Source organism: Rissa tridactyla, chromosome 1 (assembly GCF_028500815.1).
Source record: "Rissa tridactyla isolate bRisTri1 chromosome 1, bRisTri1.patW.cur.20221130, whole genome shotgun sequence".
Lineage (NCBI taxonomy): Eukaryota > Metazoa > Chordata > Aves > Charadriiformes > Laridae > Rissa > Rissa tridactyla.
In genome coordinates, this window is record NC_071466.1 from 23863263 (window position 1) to 23884781 (window position 21519).

Genomic DNA, 21519 nt, shown 5'->3' on the forward strand with positions numbered 1-21519 from the left:
CTTGGTCCTACCTCATACATGAACTCTCTTTTCGTAAATCAAGTAAGACCAACTATCATTGAAGAAAGTCTAACCTAAACTTGCACTGGTTCCAGGAAAATTTTCTCTTTGGTCTTATTTAGGGACAGAAATTAGCCAAACACTCAGCTATCTGAAGCTAATGTCCTATAACCAAAAACTCTGTTCCTGGATTTATTATTAATAGATGATCTTGCCTTTCAGTGGCAAGAGCAAGCACACAACTGACTCTTTTTTGAGCCCCCACCTTCAAGATTTAATGCTACTCACTGCAGAATGAAAGGTGTAAAGCTAGATAAGATTAGAGGACAATGGGGAAAAGGGAAGAAATTAATTTAAAAGACTTGAATCTTTCCCAGAAAAAGAATACACAATGAGCAGAACAGGAAATCCTACAATCCCTAGTAGATCTGTAAAACTGAAGTCTGGCTGGAGGGTGTGGGTGGAAAAGTATTTGGAAGAGTTTACAGGCAAACTACATGCTCCCTTATTGAAGATTCTTGCTTGATTCCAGGCATCAAACGGTAGCAGCCATTAGCAACTTCATTGTTTCCAGATGACAGGAAAAAAAGCATCTGTTTGCTAGCAAATGATTGCCCAACCTCAGCTACTCACGGCTTCATCACCTCAGTGAAACTGCAAGAACACAACATTTCCCAGGCACAGTATTTCACTGTTCAAATTCATGCTAATCCGAAACACCGTAGCACAATTTCTTGGCAGCAATGGGGACTGCGATTGTGACAGCAAGCCAAACTTCTCTTCTCTCAGCCTTTTGAATGAGACTTCTAATACTGTTCCAGGGTCTCGGGTTTTATCTTCAAAACAGTTTCTGACCCAGGCCACATTATCTGAAACACCACAAAAAACTCCAGGATGAAGACTTTTATCAATACACTCCCTTAGCACTTTAAACTGCCCTGTAACAAAGATACGGCTTGTCTGTGTAGGATGCAGAGCCTTTTTGAGGGCTGATCCAAGAGTGTAAAATGAATTTCTCCTGAAGCTAAAGGGGAAACTCAAAGTTCACCATCTTCTATCCCAGGTGCATGCTGTTTTCTTTGATCATTTTTTCAAATGTGAAACCAAGTGTATTTGAAAATGCACACAAAAGCCTCCCAACAAAACCCTACCAAAACAAGGCATTCCACTGAACGTTACTTCTCTACTGATAGAATAAAAGGACAAAAATGAATTAGTTAATTCATTAACTTATATTGACTGACTCTATATAAAAAAGAGCAGCATTTCCAAAGTACTACAGCTTAGCCTGCCCCCGAACTGCTCACCGGTCAGAGCAAAGCAATCTTCAATAATCTACATATTAATAACTACTGATGACCCTACTGTGCATATAATTATTTTTTATTATTATATTACATGTTAAAGTAGCAGCCACTCTAAGAATCACTTTAGGCATGATTTTAAGCTGTTATGAACTGTGGGCTTAGTTTTCTAGCTTTGTTCCTTCTATTTAAAACAAATAGAAAAAAATCAAATAAAACTGCAAGAAACAGCTGCTTTAATATTAGCACACTCTTTCTGGTCACTCTTTGGCAAGCTGCCTCTACATTTATGCAGCCAAGTTACAACTTTTATCTCCTACAGGAAAAGCATTCAAGTATTTTTGGGAAAAGAAATCAGAAAGGAAGTTATTACGACCCATACTGAACTACACTAATAGGCATTCTGCTACCAGTAAAATTTCTGCTAAGGGTTACTGCTACTAGAAAGAAAGGTTAATGTTCTGGAGAAAGACAGCTAAAATCTGTGCTGGAAACCGACTGGAGCCCCATTTGGCCACAGCAACTGCAGAGAAGTGCCTGAAGACAGGTTTTCTTGTATGCTGTAATTTGCAGCTTGCTTCCTGCACCAGCTGAGCAGACAAGCAGAATTCAATGAGGAGGATGATGCACATGGCAACTAACGTCACTAGCAGAACACTGTACTGCTGTCTCCAAACCTGGCAAATATGTGGAAACATGGTTACAGCACTTCCTAAGGAAGAAAAAGGATTTAGGTCAGCTAAGCAAGCCAGGGCAAGAATCAAACGTCCTGTCTGGATATCTTAAAATGTGAGTTCTTATATCTTAACTTAAAATGTGAGTTCTGGGCCCCAGCAAGGTGATTCAAAGTGCTTCAAATAGGCACCTAGGATGCCTACGTCACCAGAGAAAGGCAGAGACAAACAAAATATAACGCCACTCTCGGGCTCAGCAAGGTACCAGCCAGAACTAACTAGTTCTGCTAACTAGCAGAAGTCTTCAGCTCAGCTACGAACTTTTGCTCCTCTCTGAAACTTTGGCTTCCCTGACTGGACTGCATGTTGTATACCTGAATCCCAAAAGGCTGAACAGCACAGTCTTTTCTATGGGAAGATGCCTCTGAAAATGGAGGCGAAGGAGATGGAAGAATGGCGGTCTGATGAATCACAATAGATCTTTGCGGAGAATGACATACTCCAGTCAAAAAGATTTCTTACCACAGAACCTTTCTTCTAGGGTATCTGAGGTCAAAAAAACAGGTGTGTACTGACTTTTGATACTTGCAGTGTTACAAAAAGTTTTCCCAACTATGCTTGAACTTGAGCACAGAAATTTTCTTCAGCACTGACGTGAAACTTAAAAGGATCTGAATGCACTTCTGGAAGAGCAGGAAAAGGAAATACCAAAATTTCTATCCGTTACAGACATGCACACCAGAAAACACAATTATTAATCTAAAATAAGACTTCCTGAAATCAAGAAGGCATTTTTACATGATCAGGTATTAGGAAAAAAAAAAAAAAAGATTGCTTTTAGTTTAGATGTAGGAAATACCATATTACATTTATGTAAAAAATAAAGGACACCAGTATATAAATCTCACTCTGAACAAATGAGAAACAGCATCAACAAATATATACATGAAGTCATCTACAGTGGAAAAGAATATTTTTCTCTGTGCCAAACTTTTAGTTAGAAACTTTGACTTAAAAAAAAAAATCAAAAATTAAAAGTAGTCCCTTTTATTGTAATAACAAACCTTAAATTCTTTTCTTGTTCCTGTAGAATTGCATAACTCATATGCTTGAATGTCCAAAACTGTGAAAGACTGAGAAGCATAAAAATGAACAAAAGAAGTTTGTTCTGCTTCCATTTTTTCTTAAAATATATTTCAAGAACTTAATTCACTCTGAACATCTGATTTCAAATGTCAAAGCATTTATATTTATAACAAAGCCCAGGAAAGAATGAAAATTTTCTTATGTATTTTATGTCAGAATGTGAGCTCAGAAACTTTACAAAGAGAAATCTCAGTACTGTCCTAAAGAAAGTAGAAATATCAAAGAAAACAGTAGTTTCTTTGATGTAAATTCCTGCTTTATATTAAAGGATAAACTATGTTAAAAAATCCAGACACCTGACTTTTACAGTATGCAGCCCAGCACTATTTTTAAAAGAAGAAATGTAGCCACACCAATTTAAAAAACCAATTTTAAGAAGAAGTTAACTGACACAATGAGGTTTGGTTATTCTTCAAGAACAGCAGGCTTCAAACAAAAAGGCTGTGTCCCTGTGAAGAACAAAGATGTAGTATGTCATTATAAATAATTATTTCTAAGCTTGTATGACTTCACTGAGTCTAAATAAAATGCAGACTTCTAAAATCACTTTCATTTAAGCTGTATATTTGGAAGGAAACTAAGACTGTTTTGTGTAGCATGACTTTCATCTATTCTATGAAGAATGCTTTTTATAAACTTGGACATTAGGGATATTTGAGTAAGGATCACTGTTCTTCAGAACATGAGCATTCAGGCTCTTAACAACTGCAAATTAGCTGCTTGGCAAGAATTCTTATCATTGACTATTAAGTGTAGTCCCTGATATCCCGATTTCTTTTTTTTTTTTTTGAGAAAAATTATTATCCTGTTGATGTCCAGGAAAATATAGAACACTAAGTTAACTATCTCTAATAAAACAGATTCTCCCAAAACTTTCAAAGAAACTTGAAAAAAATGTTGTTAGTGGAAGATAAAAGTGAGACGAACCCCTCAGGTTAACTTAAAGAGATCAAGACAAGGAAAACCCCTTCCAATTTTCATTACATGCCAGACTCTGAAATTTAATTCTTTACCTGAAGGGAGACTCTTAACCATGATTTATAGAAGATTCTGGATTTCTTAAAAATAATAATAATAATAATAGAAAGTCTTTGTACTCTCATCAACCATAAACTAGTACCTGTATCTCACATTCCTTTTCTCTTTCTGTTAATTGTACTTCTTACAGTATTTTAGAAGAGGTCAGGGGGTAATTTGAAATATCGGTTTGGTATCGACACTGTATGCATCTTTTAAATTTGACTTTGCTTTCAAATCAACAACAATTTCTTTGTCCTTCCACAATGTTTGGAATAAATAAATAACTCTTGAAACTTGAATTCTGCTTCACAGCAAGCCTTTTCAATAACTTTCAGGTTTTCCTCCAAAAAGCTTGGTTCATTAGCTTAGTGACTGGTAAGTTAAATGGACTTTTTGCACCTACATTAGTTGATTTAATAGAAGACATGCCTTCTCTTGCTTATAAACAGATACTTAGAGAAAGTTTTCCTTCGCTATGAGTACTTTGGTTGAAAGATTTCCTGGTTCTTTTTGAATTTTGCATTATTTTTCCACTTCAGCTTTCAATTTGCACAGAGTGACAGTTTTCTCACATGTTCCATAAAGGGTCTGGGCTATTTTTCAAACATGGTGTTTCCAACGAAGAATGCTCTTTTGTAAAACTAAAAATAACTTCACAAAAAGCAGCCATAAATGAGTTTATTTACAAGTACCTTGCAAACCTCAACATTAGGTGCAGCTTTTAGCAGCTTTAGAAACAGCTAGAGTCATGTTTAGCTACCTTGGTATTGCCCTTACACCTCTGAAAAAACGAAAGTGCTGCCCACTCTCCCTTCAAGCCGGCAGCCTGTGTACAGTCCCAGGAAGAAAGGAGATGAGTTATTCCTAATTTCTGCTCAGCTGGTCACCCCAAGATCCAAAACACCTTCAGTTGCTGTGGTGGCTTCTCTTTCTGACACAGCAGGAAACTGGCTCATTCTGGCATTGATTTGTTCATGCCCAAGGCCAGTCTCATTTATTTCTGCAGTCCCAAAGAGACAGACCAGCGGAGTGCAATACCCCGCAAGCACATCCCAGTTGCAAGTCGAATAAAATCTGTGACACTTTGGCAAAAATCCCAACAGTGAATTATAGCCAGCGAAGTCAGTCCAGCCTGGTAAGCACCAAAGGGTTAGGGAAACAGGAGTCAACACCAAATATACTAAGCTCAGCACTGACAGTTCTGTGCCTTCGTCAGAAGAGGCTTAAGCACAGTCAATCCCACCTTCAAGGCAAACAGTTGACCTCAAAAGGTCTTTTCCAGCATTTTGGGTTTTTTTATGACCCGGAAGAAGTCAGCAAGGTGACTACATCTTTGCAAGATCAGGGCCTTGAGAATTATTTGTATCTGCAGCTGCACTTACTGAGAAGTAAAGGGATTTAATTAATACCATGGTACTTGCCTGCACTAAAACTCAACAGTATTATTTTTATAATACACATATTAGACATCTTCTTACTTGTTAGAGGCTGAAGCATGTTCTAGCATTCACCGTTTTATTACTTTTCGCCTGCCAAAATTCTTGAGGTTCTCCTAATTACTCTATCTTCTTTTAAGATACTACTACCATGAATTTCAGACTTTTGTCTCCAGTTTCTCTTAAATATACATTTATACTGACATCTGTTTTCTCTGCCACTTAAACTATAGCTACAAAAACATGACACTGTCTTAGGCATGGGTTTAAAGCCAGAAAGGCTACTTAACGCAATTTAGAGAAAAAAAAAAAAAGAGTAAACTATCCTGTTACCATCAATGGGAGACTTACACTTTTGAAGTAGGATCAAGTTTCCAGGGAAAAGACTTGGTAAAAGCTGACAGAAACAAAATTCTCCTGGATAAGTTTACATAAAGAAAAACGTACCCTGTGAATTAAGTCTAGAGCTCCTCCTGCTGTTCAACTTACAAAACAGCAGAAATGGTCAGTAGGGGCTGTAGAAGCAGAGCGAAAATACAGGCAACCTGATAATGACAGCAAATGTCATTAAAATTCCATAGTCCAAATGCATCTGAATATCCTAAATTATTCAGAAGTAAATATCCAGCTCTTAAAACTAATTATGGGAAATCCAACAAAGGATTTGTTTCCTTAATCCTGTTCTAATATGGAATAAATATATATTTAGAATATAAAATATATAACTACATTCAAAATATACAACATACACATTGAAAATATGTCATTTGAAACAATTTGATGTAGCTGGTCAAAATCTGGAGAGCTAAAGAGGAAGTAAAAGATCACATCTGGATCACATTGTCCAATGTTTACTCACATTTCTGTTTGCAAATATGGTCATACAGACCAAAATAGTTTAACAGTAAACCATTTTCAGGAGACACAGACACTGTCCCATCTAATATTTCTTGCACCCCTTAGTGGTTTATGTGCAACATACTGGAACATTGCTAAGTTACTTAATCAAGAACTAAACTCCTGTAGTCTCTTTATACCTAGGTTTGTAAAGATAATTTGCATTTTAGGTACCTGACAATACTTACTTCTGTATTCAGCTTGAGCCACAGCAACAACAGCAGTCCAAAAGAAACACCCAAAAGCATACATTTGCTTTCGCTTTCAACAAAAACATTTTACTAAGTAAAAAAACCCAGAAATTCCTAACCATACAGAAATCCACCACACAAACTACTACCGAGTCCCCAAACATGACAGATGAAAATGTAAGCCATGCTCCGCACACAGCACTATTATAAATATGACCACGGCATTTCTGTAAAAGATATAAAGCTGAAAGTAAATTTCTTCCAAAAAAGAGAAACCCTTGAAGAACAAAATAACTAATCTACTAAAGAAAGAATACTAAGAATGGGAGAAATTCATGACAGGTAAATATATCTTGTTTGAAAAAATATTTTGTCATTCCATGATGCAAAAACACAAAAATAAAAGAGAATGCGGCAAGTAAAAATTAAATTATTTATTTCTCTTACAAATAAACAAACTGAAACATGATACAAGTAAAAAAAAAGAAAAAACAAAACAAACAGATAGTATAAATTATTTTCCCAGGAAAAAAAAAATAAAACAAAACCAAACAAACCTAGGAAAACAACACCACTTTTCCTTAGAGACATAATTTAATACTGCAAGATAATTGTCTCAGTTAGAAAGAGAGTAACAACAAATAGCCAAAAGTCAAACTCCTGCCAGTATGAAATTTTGTGACAGATATGGTTCTCATCTTCCAGTTACAAAAGTGTCGAATTGAACATACCACAGCATCAAAGGGGCATTCGAGAAAGGATGTGGTCAAACAGAGGCAAGTAGGAATACAAGATACAGGATAGTGGATCCACATTTACTTAGATAATAAGTGGCAAATCGAATACGTTTAGGGCACAGGCATTACAAGGTATATTCCTGTCCTCTGGTTGCTGTTTGAATACTCTCTGACTCCTGCCTAGTTTCAGTCATAAAGCACAGCCACTGATACTTGGCAGTGGAGAAGCGAGTTTTCCCTTTTCAGGGCTGACTACCCATTACCCGGTACCCTGTTAATTACCTACAATATGGGCAGAATGAATATAAAGCATTGTTAAGACACTATCAGATCAAAAACTTTTCCCAAAGACAGACCACTATACAGAAAACAGGCCAGTGAAAGACCTAAAGCCCTTGGTTTTTAGCAAAAGACTGGTGCACATGATGGAGAAGAAAACTACTTTTCCTTCCCTGTCCTGTAGATGCCTGTATATCTGACAGAAAAAAATGCTCCTGCCCAACCTGCAAGGAAAAAAAGGTTGGGCCCCAATCCTGCACTGTAATCACAGAGGCCCTACATGGGTTTGGAAGATTCTTCACACTGATCCAGCTGCCAGACTTGGTGCCTGAATAAGTAAAAAATAAGTACATTGCCAGTGTCTTGGTCTGTTTTACCTGCAGCACTCCCTTCATAAAGCTACCATGCAATTCTTAAGGTAAAGTAACTTTACTGGGTCTTTTACAAAGCCTCACAAGGAAAGGAAATATTTTTCTTCCTAATGCCAAAATGAACAGAATAATCTATTTGTGATCATCAACAGCTTAATTACAATATGGTTAGCTTCATGAGATGGTCTAAGAAGGACAGTAAGACAGTATCAGAAGACACCCCTCCAGAAAGAGAAACAAACAAACACAGAGCCTTCTACAACTAACGCTCTAACCCTTAAGGGACACACTAATATTGAAAACAGGGAAAGCTGACACTGTAGGAAATACAGAAAATAAATAGGATATGTAGACAATAAATATCAACATTTGTCAGTAATGTCAGGCACTATGGATAAGAATGTAATTCTTTGTTTTGAACACACTAGGCATGCAAGGTAAAGGAGACTGTGAACTACAACATAATATGTATCTTGGACGAGCTCTTCCAGACTCCTATTCACCATTGGGAAGGTGGGGTTTGGAGACAGATGAACCTTGATTCTCCTCCAGTATAACCACTACTTCGTTTCCACTTTCACAGAAGCGTGTCTGCTACCTGTCCAGTTTAGAACAAACGCAGCCACTGCCAAGCTGTGGCACAAACACGCAATCCATGCATACACTGTGGAGTGATGCGTGTTCCTGCATCAGCTACTGGGAGCAGACCCAGTAACTGGACATCCCTCTTACCCCCATGCACAGCAAATTCTGCACACCCAGGACGTGAGCTGCTGCTCATAAAACTACTGCCTCAATAACAAAGTACAAAAAAGCAGCAGAACAGACAGGCCAACAGCTGGCAACCCTTCCACACCATGTCTACCATAGCTTTCTGATCCAGAGTGAAATACTACTTTAATCAGATATATCCAGTCTGTTGGAAAAAAACCCAAAAATCTACAAATCTGCAGTGAAGGAAGACTTTTTCCTCCCCCTCTTGTGAGAGAAGCACAACTTCAAATTATCTTTTCCAACACAAATGTAAAAGGTCACCGCTGCTGATCTAATAAAGGCAACATGCAGGGCTCCTGTCTTTCAGAGTTGGCATCTCATTATGTGCAAAGGTCTTGTGCACTATTTAAGTCAGCATAAAGGATTTATTTCCCAGCCTTTGCAGAAGAGATGAGAATGAATTCTATCCATAAATAGTGCAGATCTACTCAAGAAGTTGCTATTTCAAGTCTGTAGAAAGGGATGATAGGTGCATGTTCAATAAGAAGTACAATACAGTTAAAATATGAAGAGGAGTTGGATTGTATTCAGTGATCAAAATTTATTTTTAAACATTACTGCAGCACAGCTAAGAGCTAAAATCCAAACAAGACAAGGATTTTCTAGCTGTTCTGAAACTGCTTCATCCTCATATCTTCAAAGAAGGCCAATACTTCCCTGTAAAACAACACAACAGCCAAAAACTTCTACAGGCATTCCAGCAGTAACTAAGAAATGTTACAAAAAACTGCCCCACCAGATACTCTTTATTTTTTCGTATTGAAATACATCTTCAAAGAAGGAAATCCAGTTAACATTGAGGACTTTCTTTACCCTTATTGCAAAGAATGAAATAAAGACACTCATTTACATTACAATCATGAACATAAGGAGCTTACCTCTCAGCACGAAGGACGCCACTGTAGTAAGGGTGATCCCACGGCATCAGCTTCTGAAAGAGAATTCCAGCTTATAATTACAATAATGGCAAATAAGTGAACCCAAAGTAAAAGTTTTGTTTCCTTTGAATATTTCTGCAGTTTTGACAAGTCACAGAACTTTAAAACATAATGGGAAACATTCAGTGCTAAAAATACCATCAGAAATAGCATCATATATCATAACTTGAAAACTTTTTTTTAACATTTGCTTGAAGATGGTACCTCTTATTCAAATACATAATGGGACTTCATACCAGATTTCAAGAAACACACTTAATTCAAATAAAAAGATAAACCTAGCTATGTACAGAATTAGGATACATACAATACAGTATGCAAACTGGACATGCATCTAACCTAAAGTACAGCCTTTATTTTTCAAATGAGTCAATTAATTCAAAACAAAGTAATATCCACTTTCGCCACTTCATCTTTTGGTTATCTCAGTATCATTTTGCATAAACCAACAGCTATCTCTCACTCAATGCTTAGTTTTAATACAAATACCAGCTAAGCAGTCAAAAAGCATTTGAAGACAGCTTATACTATATTTTTAAAAAAACAAAACAGAAAACCACACATGAAAATTTAACTTACTGAATTCTGGGGGTTCAGCTTCATCTTCATCTTTGTCATCATTTCAAAATCTTTTCGAGCTCTGAAAAACATTTTTATAATGAAAAGTGTTAATGAAAGACCTTGGAGCAATGGAATACAGCATACAATAATAGTCCATCCTAATAAAATGCCCATCATCAGAGATCGATAGTAAATATCTATAAAATGGCAGTCCCGTGTACTATGGTAAAAGAACTTTTCCATTCTGCTTCTGTCATTCAGGTACCTCTAAATCAAGTCCCTCTTACGCTGGTTGTACACCTCCAAAGCGTTTTCTTTCTTACAATACACCGCATTTATACAGAGTGATGAAACCGTTTTATGCTCTTGGAGGTAAGAAGGACAAACAGGGGAATTTTCTTATAGATGTAAAATATATGGACTAGTGTGTATAGAGAGAAGACCAAGGGGGGTGTTCTGCAACACTTAAACTTGGTCTTCTTGTTTGCTGTTGCCTGCATTTCTTGGCACATCACTTGTTGCATTCAGTCCTGGGTGTTCTCTGATCATAGACACAGAATTTATTCTAAGCCAATAGCTTCCCTCAAAACTCTGAGAAAGTCTTGCATTTTGTTTTTTTTTTCATCACGGCATATAAATAAGCAGCACTGGCTAACTCATTAGTGCACAACTCCCTCTATTCTTGAAACAAAGAGTATGGTTCGAAAAACAACTTTGTGAAAAAGACATACCTTTTAGACAACTGGTCAGAAAGCTTCTCCAGAAACTGTGTTACCGTTTCTAGAAGTACAAGGGAGGGGGGGGAAGAATATTTAAGAAAGTGATTTCTTGCCTTAAAAGATGTTAAGTTTACATCAGAACATTCCAAACAAAATAGCTGCCTTAGAACAACAAAGTTCTTTTTAGAACAACAAACTACTCCGTTGACCGCTGTGCCATCATTTCAAGAGAATTTAGTACATCATCTACTTTGTTACATGCTGGGATAACGGCAACTTCATAATCTAAGGAGTGAGCGCTGATTCTGAACAAAACCACTGGTTCCTGTTCAGTGAGTATTGCCATTTATAGAAAGCACGAGTATTGCACACAGCAAAAGGTAACTGCAGTAAGATACTTCACTGAAGAAATAAGTGTAAACTTAGCAAAAGAAACTAACAACTTTTGACCTCATACCTAACACAGTGCATTTGATTTCTCAGTATGTCCTTCCACACATGTCTTATACCTGGAGTTTTGGCCATTGTTCCCTGAAGAGCCCTGTGGGCAAAGGTGTCGTACCCAACCAGCTGTGCCAGACTGTTTCGGCTAGCAAGCAATTCTTCTAAACGGCTCAACTGCTCAGCGTTTGGGTAAAGAAAAATCTTGTAAGCAGCTTCTCGCACCTATTATTAAAAAAAAAATAAAAAGGTCACATTACAACAGTGCAATCTTTAAGGGAAACAAGTGATGCAATTGAAGATCTGGCATTACAGCTGTATTTCACTGATATTGTTGGGAAAAGGCCTAAAGCCTTTTAACAGTAGTAATTACTACTGCCTGACAATTACTGCTCTCTTATCCATTAAAGATGGAATGAGGAAATGGAATGAGACAACCTAACAGATCAAGACTGCCAAAAGGGGTCCTGTTCTCTAGTCCTGTCAACAGTCCCCTCTCCGCTCATTGCCTCCTTCCTTCTGCCAACATCTGTGCTTCTCAGACCACTCTGGGGGCTGTCTTAACTCACTAAAAACTTCTGAAAATAAACCCAAAAGAAAGCCAAATTGTTCTCTGCGTGTCAATTAAGCTGGCTTATGGAAGGATCTGATAAGAACCAGAGACAGGGTCAGGGGAGAAAAAACAAAGAGAAAGAAAAAAGCCTTATTTCTTTTGAAGTACCCAACTATTAGTCTGCCCATCTGCCCACAGACAATCAGTCTTTCTCCTATTTCAAGTTTGGGGTTTTTTACAGCTCTCAAAAAAAAAAAAAATCACCTTGAGCCTCAGAAAATTTGGTAAAATCAAAGATAATCTTTATTTTGTACATATAGAATAGGCTTAAGAAATCCAGCAACAACTTATGCTTGTCTTCATTTGAAATAAGCTTCTCTCTTGGATCATATATTCAAGAAGAATGCAGGTCCTGGGTTTATAAAAAATGCAACTATGATAATTCACAAGTCATTTTGTACCTGTTCCATTTCACCAGACTTTCATTTCAAAATAAGCACATAAAGTATGTAAGATGATTCCCCTTCTTTGAACGTGGTTCAGCAGTGTGTCTTTCCAGCAAAGGCCAACAGCTTACTGAGCTCTATTAGAAAGAGTACAGCCATCTGGTCCATGGATGTGATTGCTTCCCTCTACTTGGTACTGTCCAGACTACATTTGGAGTACAATGTTCAGATGTGGGTTCCCCAGGACCAGAAAGACACTGACATACTGGAGGGGGTCAAGCATAGGGCCACCAAGATGTCTGGGGGCTGGAGCACATGATACAGAATGGAGGCTGAGAGCGGTGAGTTTGTCCAGCACAAAGAAGAAAAAGCTCAAAGGATATCTTAATCTTCATCTACATAGCAGTAGGGCATAGAGAACATGCAGCCAGACTCTTTTTGGAGGTGCAGAGCAAAAGGAGGAGATGTAATGGACGCAAGCTGAAAGTTGAAAGATTCCAATTTGATATCAGGAAATAAAAAAAATAATAGTGAGGGTGGTCAAACAGGCTGCCCAGAGAAGTTATCAAATCACCATCCTTGGAGAGTGTTCAAAACTCAATTGGACGTGTCACTGAGAAACCTGACCTACTTGATCCTGCTCTCAACAGGATCAAACTCAAACTGACAAGCTCCAGAGGTCCCTTCCAGGCTATATTATATGATTTCCAAAGAGCCTCTCCAAAGATCTGACTCAGAGAACTGCATTCTTTAATTGATATATTACTTATAGCTTCAGTAGCAATTCTAAGAGTTTATAGATGACACGTAATGAGTGTTATTCCTTTATTTACATCCTAACAGTGCCATAATTTAATTATTTTTTTAAATTTCTTACAGAAAATAAACATTACAGATGGGGTTCTACCACAGTTAGCTTTGCTTTTTTTCGTGACACAAGATTTCAAAGTCACTTCAATTATTTAATTATATAGTAAGTAAAAACAGAACACTCCAGTGTTGTAATATACTTCAGTCATATCTAAAAGACTAAGGAACGACTGGCACATTTCAAAGAGTCTAAATTAATTTTCAATTTATAAACAAACTCTAAATGAATTATTTTTAGAAAAGCATCATCAGCAATAACTAAAATGAGATCACTGAGGATAATTCAGGTTGGATGGGACCTCAAGTCTCTAACCCAACCTCCTGCACAAAGCAGGGTCAGCTATGAGGTACGACCAAGTTGCACAAAGCTTTTTCCAGTCAGGTCCTGAAACCCTGCACAGATGGACAGACAGCATGACCTGTCTGTTTCACTGCTTGGGTATCCTCATCAGGAAATTCTTCTCCAATTGGCATTTCTCATTTCAACTTGTGCATGTTGCCACTTGTCCTCCTCTCATGCACCACTGTGAAGAGCCTGGCTCCATCTTCTCTCCATGATACCCTCATAGGTACTGGCAGATTGCTGTCAGGGTCCCCCAAAGCCACCTCTGCTACAGGGTGAACAAGCCCAGATCCTTCAGCCTCTCCTCACAGCGCAAGCACTCTAGTTCCCGGCCATCTTGGTGGCCTCCACTGAAGTCACTCCTAAAGAATGATGAGTAAACGGCTCTAGTCTCTTCCCTCAGTCTCTGGCTCTGCCCCTGTTCATGCAGTTCAGGATGCTGTCAGCCTTCTATGCTGTCAGGGTCACTGTTGGCTCATGCTCAGCTTGCTGCCCACCAGCCCTCTGGGCCTTTTACACAGATCAGACCCATCCAGGCAGTCCCAGACTGTACTATTGCCAGGAAATCTCCCTTTCCAGGTGCAGGACTGCATTTCTCCTCCTTGAATTATATAAGGTTCCCAGTGGACCATTCCCTCAGCTTCTAGGTCACTCTGAATGTCAGCCCTGCTCTTCAGTGTATCAACTGTTCTTCCCAATTTGGTATCACCTCCGAATCTGGTAGGCAAGCACTCTGTCACCTCCTCTAGGTCATCGATAAAAATGTTAAACAGCACAGGTCCCAGGACAAACCCCTGCGATACTTCTCTCATTACCAGCTTTCCAGCAGAGTATAACCCTTCAACGACTACCCTCTGAATCTGATAATGAAATAAGGTTTTTTTCCTTCATGAAATAAGGCTTTTTCCTAATGAAATAAGGTTTTCCAAATACCAGGTGTGCCACTACTGAGTATCTTAGTGTCCTCATGTGGTTGGAAGATACTATCTTCAAAGAACTGCCAGCTTTCTTGAGCTCCTTTACCCCTCAGAGCTGCATACCATGGGATACCACCTCACAGTTTACTGAATAAGTCTGCCTGCCTGAAATCCAGGGTCCGTATTCTGCCCTCCTTCTTCCTCAATCCATTCAAGATCTTCACCTCATAGCTACTACAGCCAAGGCTGCCATTGATTTTAACGTTCTAAAACAGTTCTTCCTTGTTAGTCGTAACATCATCATCATAAACTACATGCACTTGCCTCAATAACAATTAAAATAACTGATATGCACTTTTGCCATAGAGTATGCCGAAGCAAATTTGTAATACACACCAGATCATCAGGACAATCAGCATGCAGACCAGCAACTTGTAAGTAATTGCCTTCAGCTGTAAAATTATATCGAATATGCTCTGGCAAAACATTTTTGTCAATCTTGTTGGGAAGGTGAGCTCCTGTCAGAAATTCATTACATAAGTCCAATATTCTGACGTTGAGGTTGACTGCTTTTTTACGCTGTAAGAAAAATAAAGTACAAAATACAGAATATCTTCAGACATAATACAAGCAGAACTTGAAGTTTTAGAAACTTTTCCATACTTTTCCAGAAACTAAGCAGAAAATACAACATTTAAGATTAGACCTACAGTATCAACAAAATCCTAATGTACGGCTAAAGTCAACAAGACCGGATGCTCATACAGATCTATAATTTCATACAGGATTGAAATTTGAAAGAAAATGCCTATGTTTCTGCGGTAAGAAAATGTACGGTGGAGTTTAGGTAGAATTTGCATAAGCTTTACTAGCCGCTTGGAAAGCATTTATAAAACTATGCCTAATGCGATTGCTATGTAAAAACCAGGGAAGAAAAAAAAGAAGCATAATTGAGATGGATAAATCCTACTAGCATCCTGAAATAGATACAGTATTAGAGTTCTCCTATTACTGTTTGTATTGCACTATTTTCTGGAGACTGCAAGGCATTTCTGGTATTGCAACATTTCCCCGAGGAGTTTGTGATGTGGGGTTTTAGCACCATCATTACAGTACTTCACACATTTAACTTTAGTGTAAGTTTTGCTTCAGTAATCTTGAGAGTATGCTCTGTGTTGCCTGTGGTTCGTAGCTCAAAAGAAAAGGCTGAGGGTACAGATACAACAGAGTCCAAAGAACGACAAAACCTGCAGATCTCTGTCCTCTCATTCCACCTTTACTCTCTAAAACACGTCTTTTGGGCTTTATTTTAAAAAGCACGAATTCTTTGTAGCAGAAATAAATTTCAACTTACAATAGTGAAGGATATCTAAAGTCTGAAATGAGAATTGAAAAGAAACACTGAGCAGCAAGCGATAGAAGGAATCGGCAGGGGAGGAAGAGGAAAATGTGCAAAGGGGCTAGTGAAATTTTAACTGAAAGGGGATGAAGCACCATAGAACCAATAGTCAAATCAGAAATAAAACACAGAGCCCAAGTTTCAGAGTTCTTCTTTGCACAAAGTAATTGTAAAAATATGTTATAGAAGCTTTTTCGAGGTAACAAAACACCATCACAACCATAACCTTCAGAGTAACTTTACCACACAAATCTGGTAAAAGAACTTTTGTACAAATCTTTTTGGAGGGGATGACTCAAATAACAAGGTATTACCTTTATACATGGGCACGAGCTATGAACAGACATGCAACAGAGCATCCATACCACAAAGCATGGTGAAAGCTGATGGTTTTGGCAAATCCATCACTAACTACCACACAAGCATGTAAAAGCTCCAAGAGCTGTAATCAGACCATGGCCAGACATTCACTTGTGCACAGAATTTACAACTTCTGGTTATGTGAGCACCGAAGGAGAGGCTGGATGCACACCTGATCCTTTATAAAACACTCGATTAACCTGTCATCATCACAGTGCACTGGGTGCTGCTTTCCCCGCTCTGTAAATAAGGTATTCAGACAGCTAAGCGCTTATTTTAAATATCTGATGCAGACACCAATCAAAGGAAGCAGGCTCCCAGGTCTTGCTTATAACTCTTCAGAACAGACAATAGAATGATGAGGGCCAAACAACATTAAAAAACACACTTTAGAAGTGATTTAAAATAGACCAAATTAACCACTTCTGAGAAGACAAAATTCCACAGAAGACATTGGGAACGTCCTCCAGTTGTCTTGGAGGACAAACTAGCCCAGAATCACATGATTCATGTCCCACACATTTCATTACCTGGTCTTTGGTAGTCAGGCAAATTTCTGTTCATACATTATAGCCCAAAATTACCTTTTCTTCATCCAAATGAATGCCACTGATCTCAAAATCAAACATAAAAAGTTCTGCCACTCGCCTAAAAATACAGTAAATCCCTGTTAAAAAAGCCTCATTTGACAGCAAGCGTAATTTCTTAACAAATTTCGCCCATAGTAGTTATTTAGGTTTGATGTCTTTTACAGAGAATAACAATACTCATATAACTGTGTTACTGTTATAGACACAGACTTCCTATGTTCTAGGTCCTTAACAGTTTACTCAGAGAAATAGGACTTTTTCCTTTGTCTGGTGGTGATTTTAGTCATCTGCATTGAAAATATCCTTCAAAATAATTCCACTACATTTATCTAGATGTTTAACCAGTTTGAGCAAATTACCATTTTAATTTGACAAATCATTTAATCTAACAGATCAGAAAAAGATCTCTTCAAGGTCTTCCCCACATCCTTGATTGTGGGGAAAGAAGGACGAAGGAAGTAACTTACTCAAACACGAAGCTTGTCTAACCACGTCAGCGAAGAAATAATTAAAAACAATAACTGAATAAGCAGATAATAAAACATTTTACAGCGATCATAAAGTTTTAAATAAATACTGATAATCCCATTTTGAAAGATTTAAATAAGTTTCTATAAACTGAAATCAAGTTATAGTCTGTTCCCTACTTTTATTGCTAAAAACGCCAATATATACACCACAGTAGAGCACCTCATTTTAATCAAAATGGTGTTATTGAAGAAAATATTAAGTTCTCTTTTTTTTTTGGTTTTGCAGATCTCAGTTATTCAGCTTAACTATGTCTTGTGCTCTAGTCACAGAGACATCCTTCAAGACTACAGAACTACAAACTTCCTAACTCCTGTGCACGTAATTTAGTAGTGGCTAATAAATTAGTAACAGAGATGCGGTATGTTTTCCAGTTGTATTAATTAATTTAACAAAAAACAAAATATAAGCAAAATAAGGAATGATATATACTATCTAAAAATCTAAATCTATAAGCATTGATAAGTACCTGGTTTCTGGATCTAGGGAACTCATAACAACTTCATCAGCTAGCAGACGTCTCAAACTCTGACATAGTTCAACATCTGTATTTAATCTGGAAAGATACAGAGCAAAATAATCACGCATTAACAACAAACACTAATATTTCAGTCTCTCGGTATTACTTATTCAAAAGCAGAGCTTAATATTTAGTGAATATTAAAAACCAAGGACTTTATTTTCAAAATGCTTTCTGGTTCACAACCACACTTAAAAACTACAAAATTCATACACAAAGGATGTGTGGACAAACTAGTATGAAAACAAGACTTTTATATCCAATAGGAAAATACTTCTGGATGGCATTTTTTGGCAAATATGAGCAAGTCTAAGACTGACAGGTTATTTTTTATGCACAAAGATAATCATGGTGAGAGCGTAAAGGTGGGACAACTGTTTTCTAACCCATATTTTAAAGGACTCCAACTCCATTAAAGGAAAATCTGTGTCCACGTCTGCCATCAGATAAACGTGCTGCTGGCTGCCACGGAAGCAGACTAAGAGCTTACTATCCCCAGAACATTTCCAGATGCTCGTCACTGTCCCTGTGCCAGGCAATACTATGTCCATCAGATTTGCTGGCATGTCAACTACAAGTACATATGTCGACCTGAATTATTGGGTGGGAATCACAGTGGGGAATGAAACACACACATATCCACCAGCATAGCTGTGGTGGGCAGCAGCCCCCAGGCTGACAGTCTTGAGCACTAACTTCTCTGCGCCTTTACAGCCCCATTTGTAAAATGAATTTAATAATTACCAATACCCAATTTAGAGACAGAAGAAGACATTGCATCATGCCTGTACTTCAGAAAAGGCTCTGTAGAGAAGGTGCTAAATAAGAAGCCCAGCACTCTGTCAAAAAGTGGCTAAAAGCAAATACCTTTTGTTAGTAGTTCCTGGGGGATACCATTTGCCCATGAAAACAAACATTCAACAATAGCTAGTTTTGAGCATTTACAATAGTTTATGAACCTCTCCGGTTAATTCATGAATACTTTCTTCTTTCTACAAATTTTAAATCTGAAGTGGTATTCAGATGTTAAAGTCATATTGCTATAGATGGAGTGCTCAGTCCAAGTCTTGAAAAATCCAGCGTCAAGTGAAAGATTTCCCAAACACACTGGCAAGACCAAAGCAAAAATTTCTGAGGAATTTAATCTTAGAACTCTCTTTTTAGCCAGCTATGTTAGTCACAAGGCTTACTAAACAAACTGATGCACTTTAGTCCTCCCTAAGAGTGCAAAAGGCTTCACTGCCTCTGCACCATACCGTGGGACACCAGGTCACTGCCCCCACTGCCTCCACTGTTATTAGGAATCCTGAGGGAAACAGCAGACTCTTGGTGATCTTCACAGTACTGCTTGGTAAAGCTTTCACTTAAGAGGGCTACTCCTGAACACCACAGGAAGGGAAAGGACACTGTATTTGGAGATTAAAGTTCACCACTTCCACGCTCTCAGCAGCAAGAGCAGAAGAGAAACAAATCAATCCACTGTAGTCAAAGACCACAGAGGCAACTTTCAGGATTTACATTTTAAAATATTTAAAAACAAAAAAAGAACGCAAAAATAGCCGATCTTCCGAAATGTAAGTCTTTAAAAAAATCTTCTATGACATGTAGTTTTAAATAAAGCACAAGCATGCCAGGGTAGACAGGCATTTATCACAGCCCTAGACAGACATCCTCAAACGCTCATTTTAACGGGAGACTGTCCTTTCCTCTTTCACATATCCCACTCATTGGCTGGAATTCAAGAGGTCAGCAAACCAGGAGAAAGTGTTGTGAAATACAGAATCATTTAGAATCATAGGATCATTTAGCTTGGAAAAGACCTCTACGATCATTGAGTCCAACCATTGACAGCTTATATAACAGCTTAAATCTTAAAAACAAATTATCATTTTGTACATATGCTTTACATATGCTAGTTAACTGTCACAAGTACTAGAAAAATGTAGCTTTGAGTCTTTGATGGGTTTAAGTGACATGGAGTCAGTTGATAACTTAAAAAAATGTTCAGAACATAAATTGAAACTAAAACAGAATAACCTTCCTGAGATACTGTAACAAAACTAAATACTTAAATATCTGTAACAGCAAGACCAACACTTTGTTCTCACGTGCAAATCCTTCCTACATTATTTGTTTGTTGATTGCTGTTTTCATAGATGATCATGCAGTAATTTTTTAAAGATGCATATGGAAATAGGAAAAAAAAAAAAAAAAAAAGAAGAAAACTTACTTTTCTACCACAGTACCGATGTTCCTGCAAGCTTCTTCAGCAGCCTCTCTAAATGCAAAGTCAGGATGGGCAATTTTCACAAAATCAGCCTGACATAGTACAAAAAGAAAAGAGTGAGGCACTTTAGAACATTTTTAGTATGGTGTGTATCTTAGAGTCCTTACAACACAGAGACACTCCAATGGATTAAAAATCTTTTGTAATAACATTTAAAAACTAAAATTCACAGTTAAGAAGAAAGCACACCACCAAATGTGTGTAGAGGGTTTGTTTTCAAACCCTTTTTACTCTTGTGTATAGACCATCAAGTTATGTTTTGACATTATTACCTAGTAGGAAGAAATATGTTTAAAGAGAAAACCCACAGGTTCTTTCCGATTCAGAACACGGGTTTTATTTGACTTACTAATTTTCAGTAAATCTCCAAATACTTAAGGGAGTTCAGAAGGCTAGAGGGATGCTAAAAGGGGGCTTGAGAGCTAGGGGCTTCCATGACTGCCAACATGAATTCAGGGAGGTTCTGGCATTGAAATGATAAAAGAATGAAAGATTAGGAATATATTTAATTAACGATTAGGAACACATTGAAGACATTCAGCGTGATTTTACACAAGAAATTCCATCAAGCAATAATGAAAAAAGTAACTTACCAAGTCTGCTACTCTGCACAAGGCATCTGAAAGCTGATCAAAGATCATTACTGTCTCTGGCCCAGGTGGTGTTGAACATGCCTTCTGGACTAGCTGTTCTGATTGTTGCAATGCTTTGTCCTGTGCCTCTTGAAATCCTTCTGGGCAGCTCAGTTCTGGAACACCAAACAGACCCTGCAGTGCAGAACACAATGAAAACACATTACTATTACCCACCTTGACTTCTGCCCCTTTGTTTCAGGATGGAATTAGCACCACAAAATTTTACCCTAGCCAGCATACTGTGGCACTTCAATAAAGCGTTCCCACATGAGTGTCTTTGTAGAGAGGATAGTCACAAAATCAAAGACACTGGTATCACATGAAAACATCTTCATTTCCCAAAGCAAAACCTCACTGAGGTTCTTTCAGCCAGGACTGTTCTCAGTAAACCTTAAGAGTTCGGCATCAAACCCTCACAAATTCTCCTCTTCCACACCATAACCTCCTACACCATCCTTTTCTCAAAGCATTTTTTATCTCATTTCCAAAGCATGAGCACCAGACAAATCATAGGAAGTCTGTTTACATTCTGAAATGAGGGAAAAATCATCCCTCTGAAGCAAAAGAGACTTATCAAGGAATG

General features: G+C 37.8%; 1 protein-coding gene across 1 annotated transcript in view; it reads right to left on the reverse strand.

Annotated features, from left to right (window-relative positions):
• Window positions 1–21519, reverse strand: part of MIPEP (mitochondrial intermediate peptidase) — a 76926-nt gene that overhangs the window by 52218 nt on the left and 3189 nt on the right. The window contains exons 2-10 of the mRNA XM_054216436.1: window positions 20895–21068; window positions 20245–20333; window positions 17964–18050; window positions 16961–17024; window positions 15014–15196; window positions 11557–11713; window positions 11060–11108; window positions 10347–10407; window positions 9708–9760 (exon numbers count right to left, since the gene is read on the reverse strand). Coding sequence (XP_054072411.1) covers window positions 9708–9760; window positions 10347–10407; window positions 11060–11108; window positions 11557–11713; window positions 15014–15196; window positions 16961–17024; window positions 17964–18050; window positions 20245–20333; window positions 20895–21068 — 917 coding nt within the window. The remainder of the gene's footprint in view (window positions 1–9707; window positions 9761–10346; window positions 10408–11059; window positions 11109–11556; window positions 11714–15013; window positions 15197–16960; window positions 17025–17963; window positions 18051–20244; window positions 20334–20894; window positions 21069–21519) is intronic.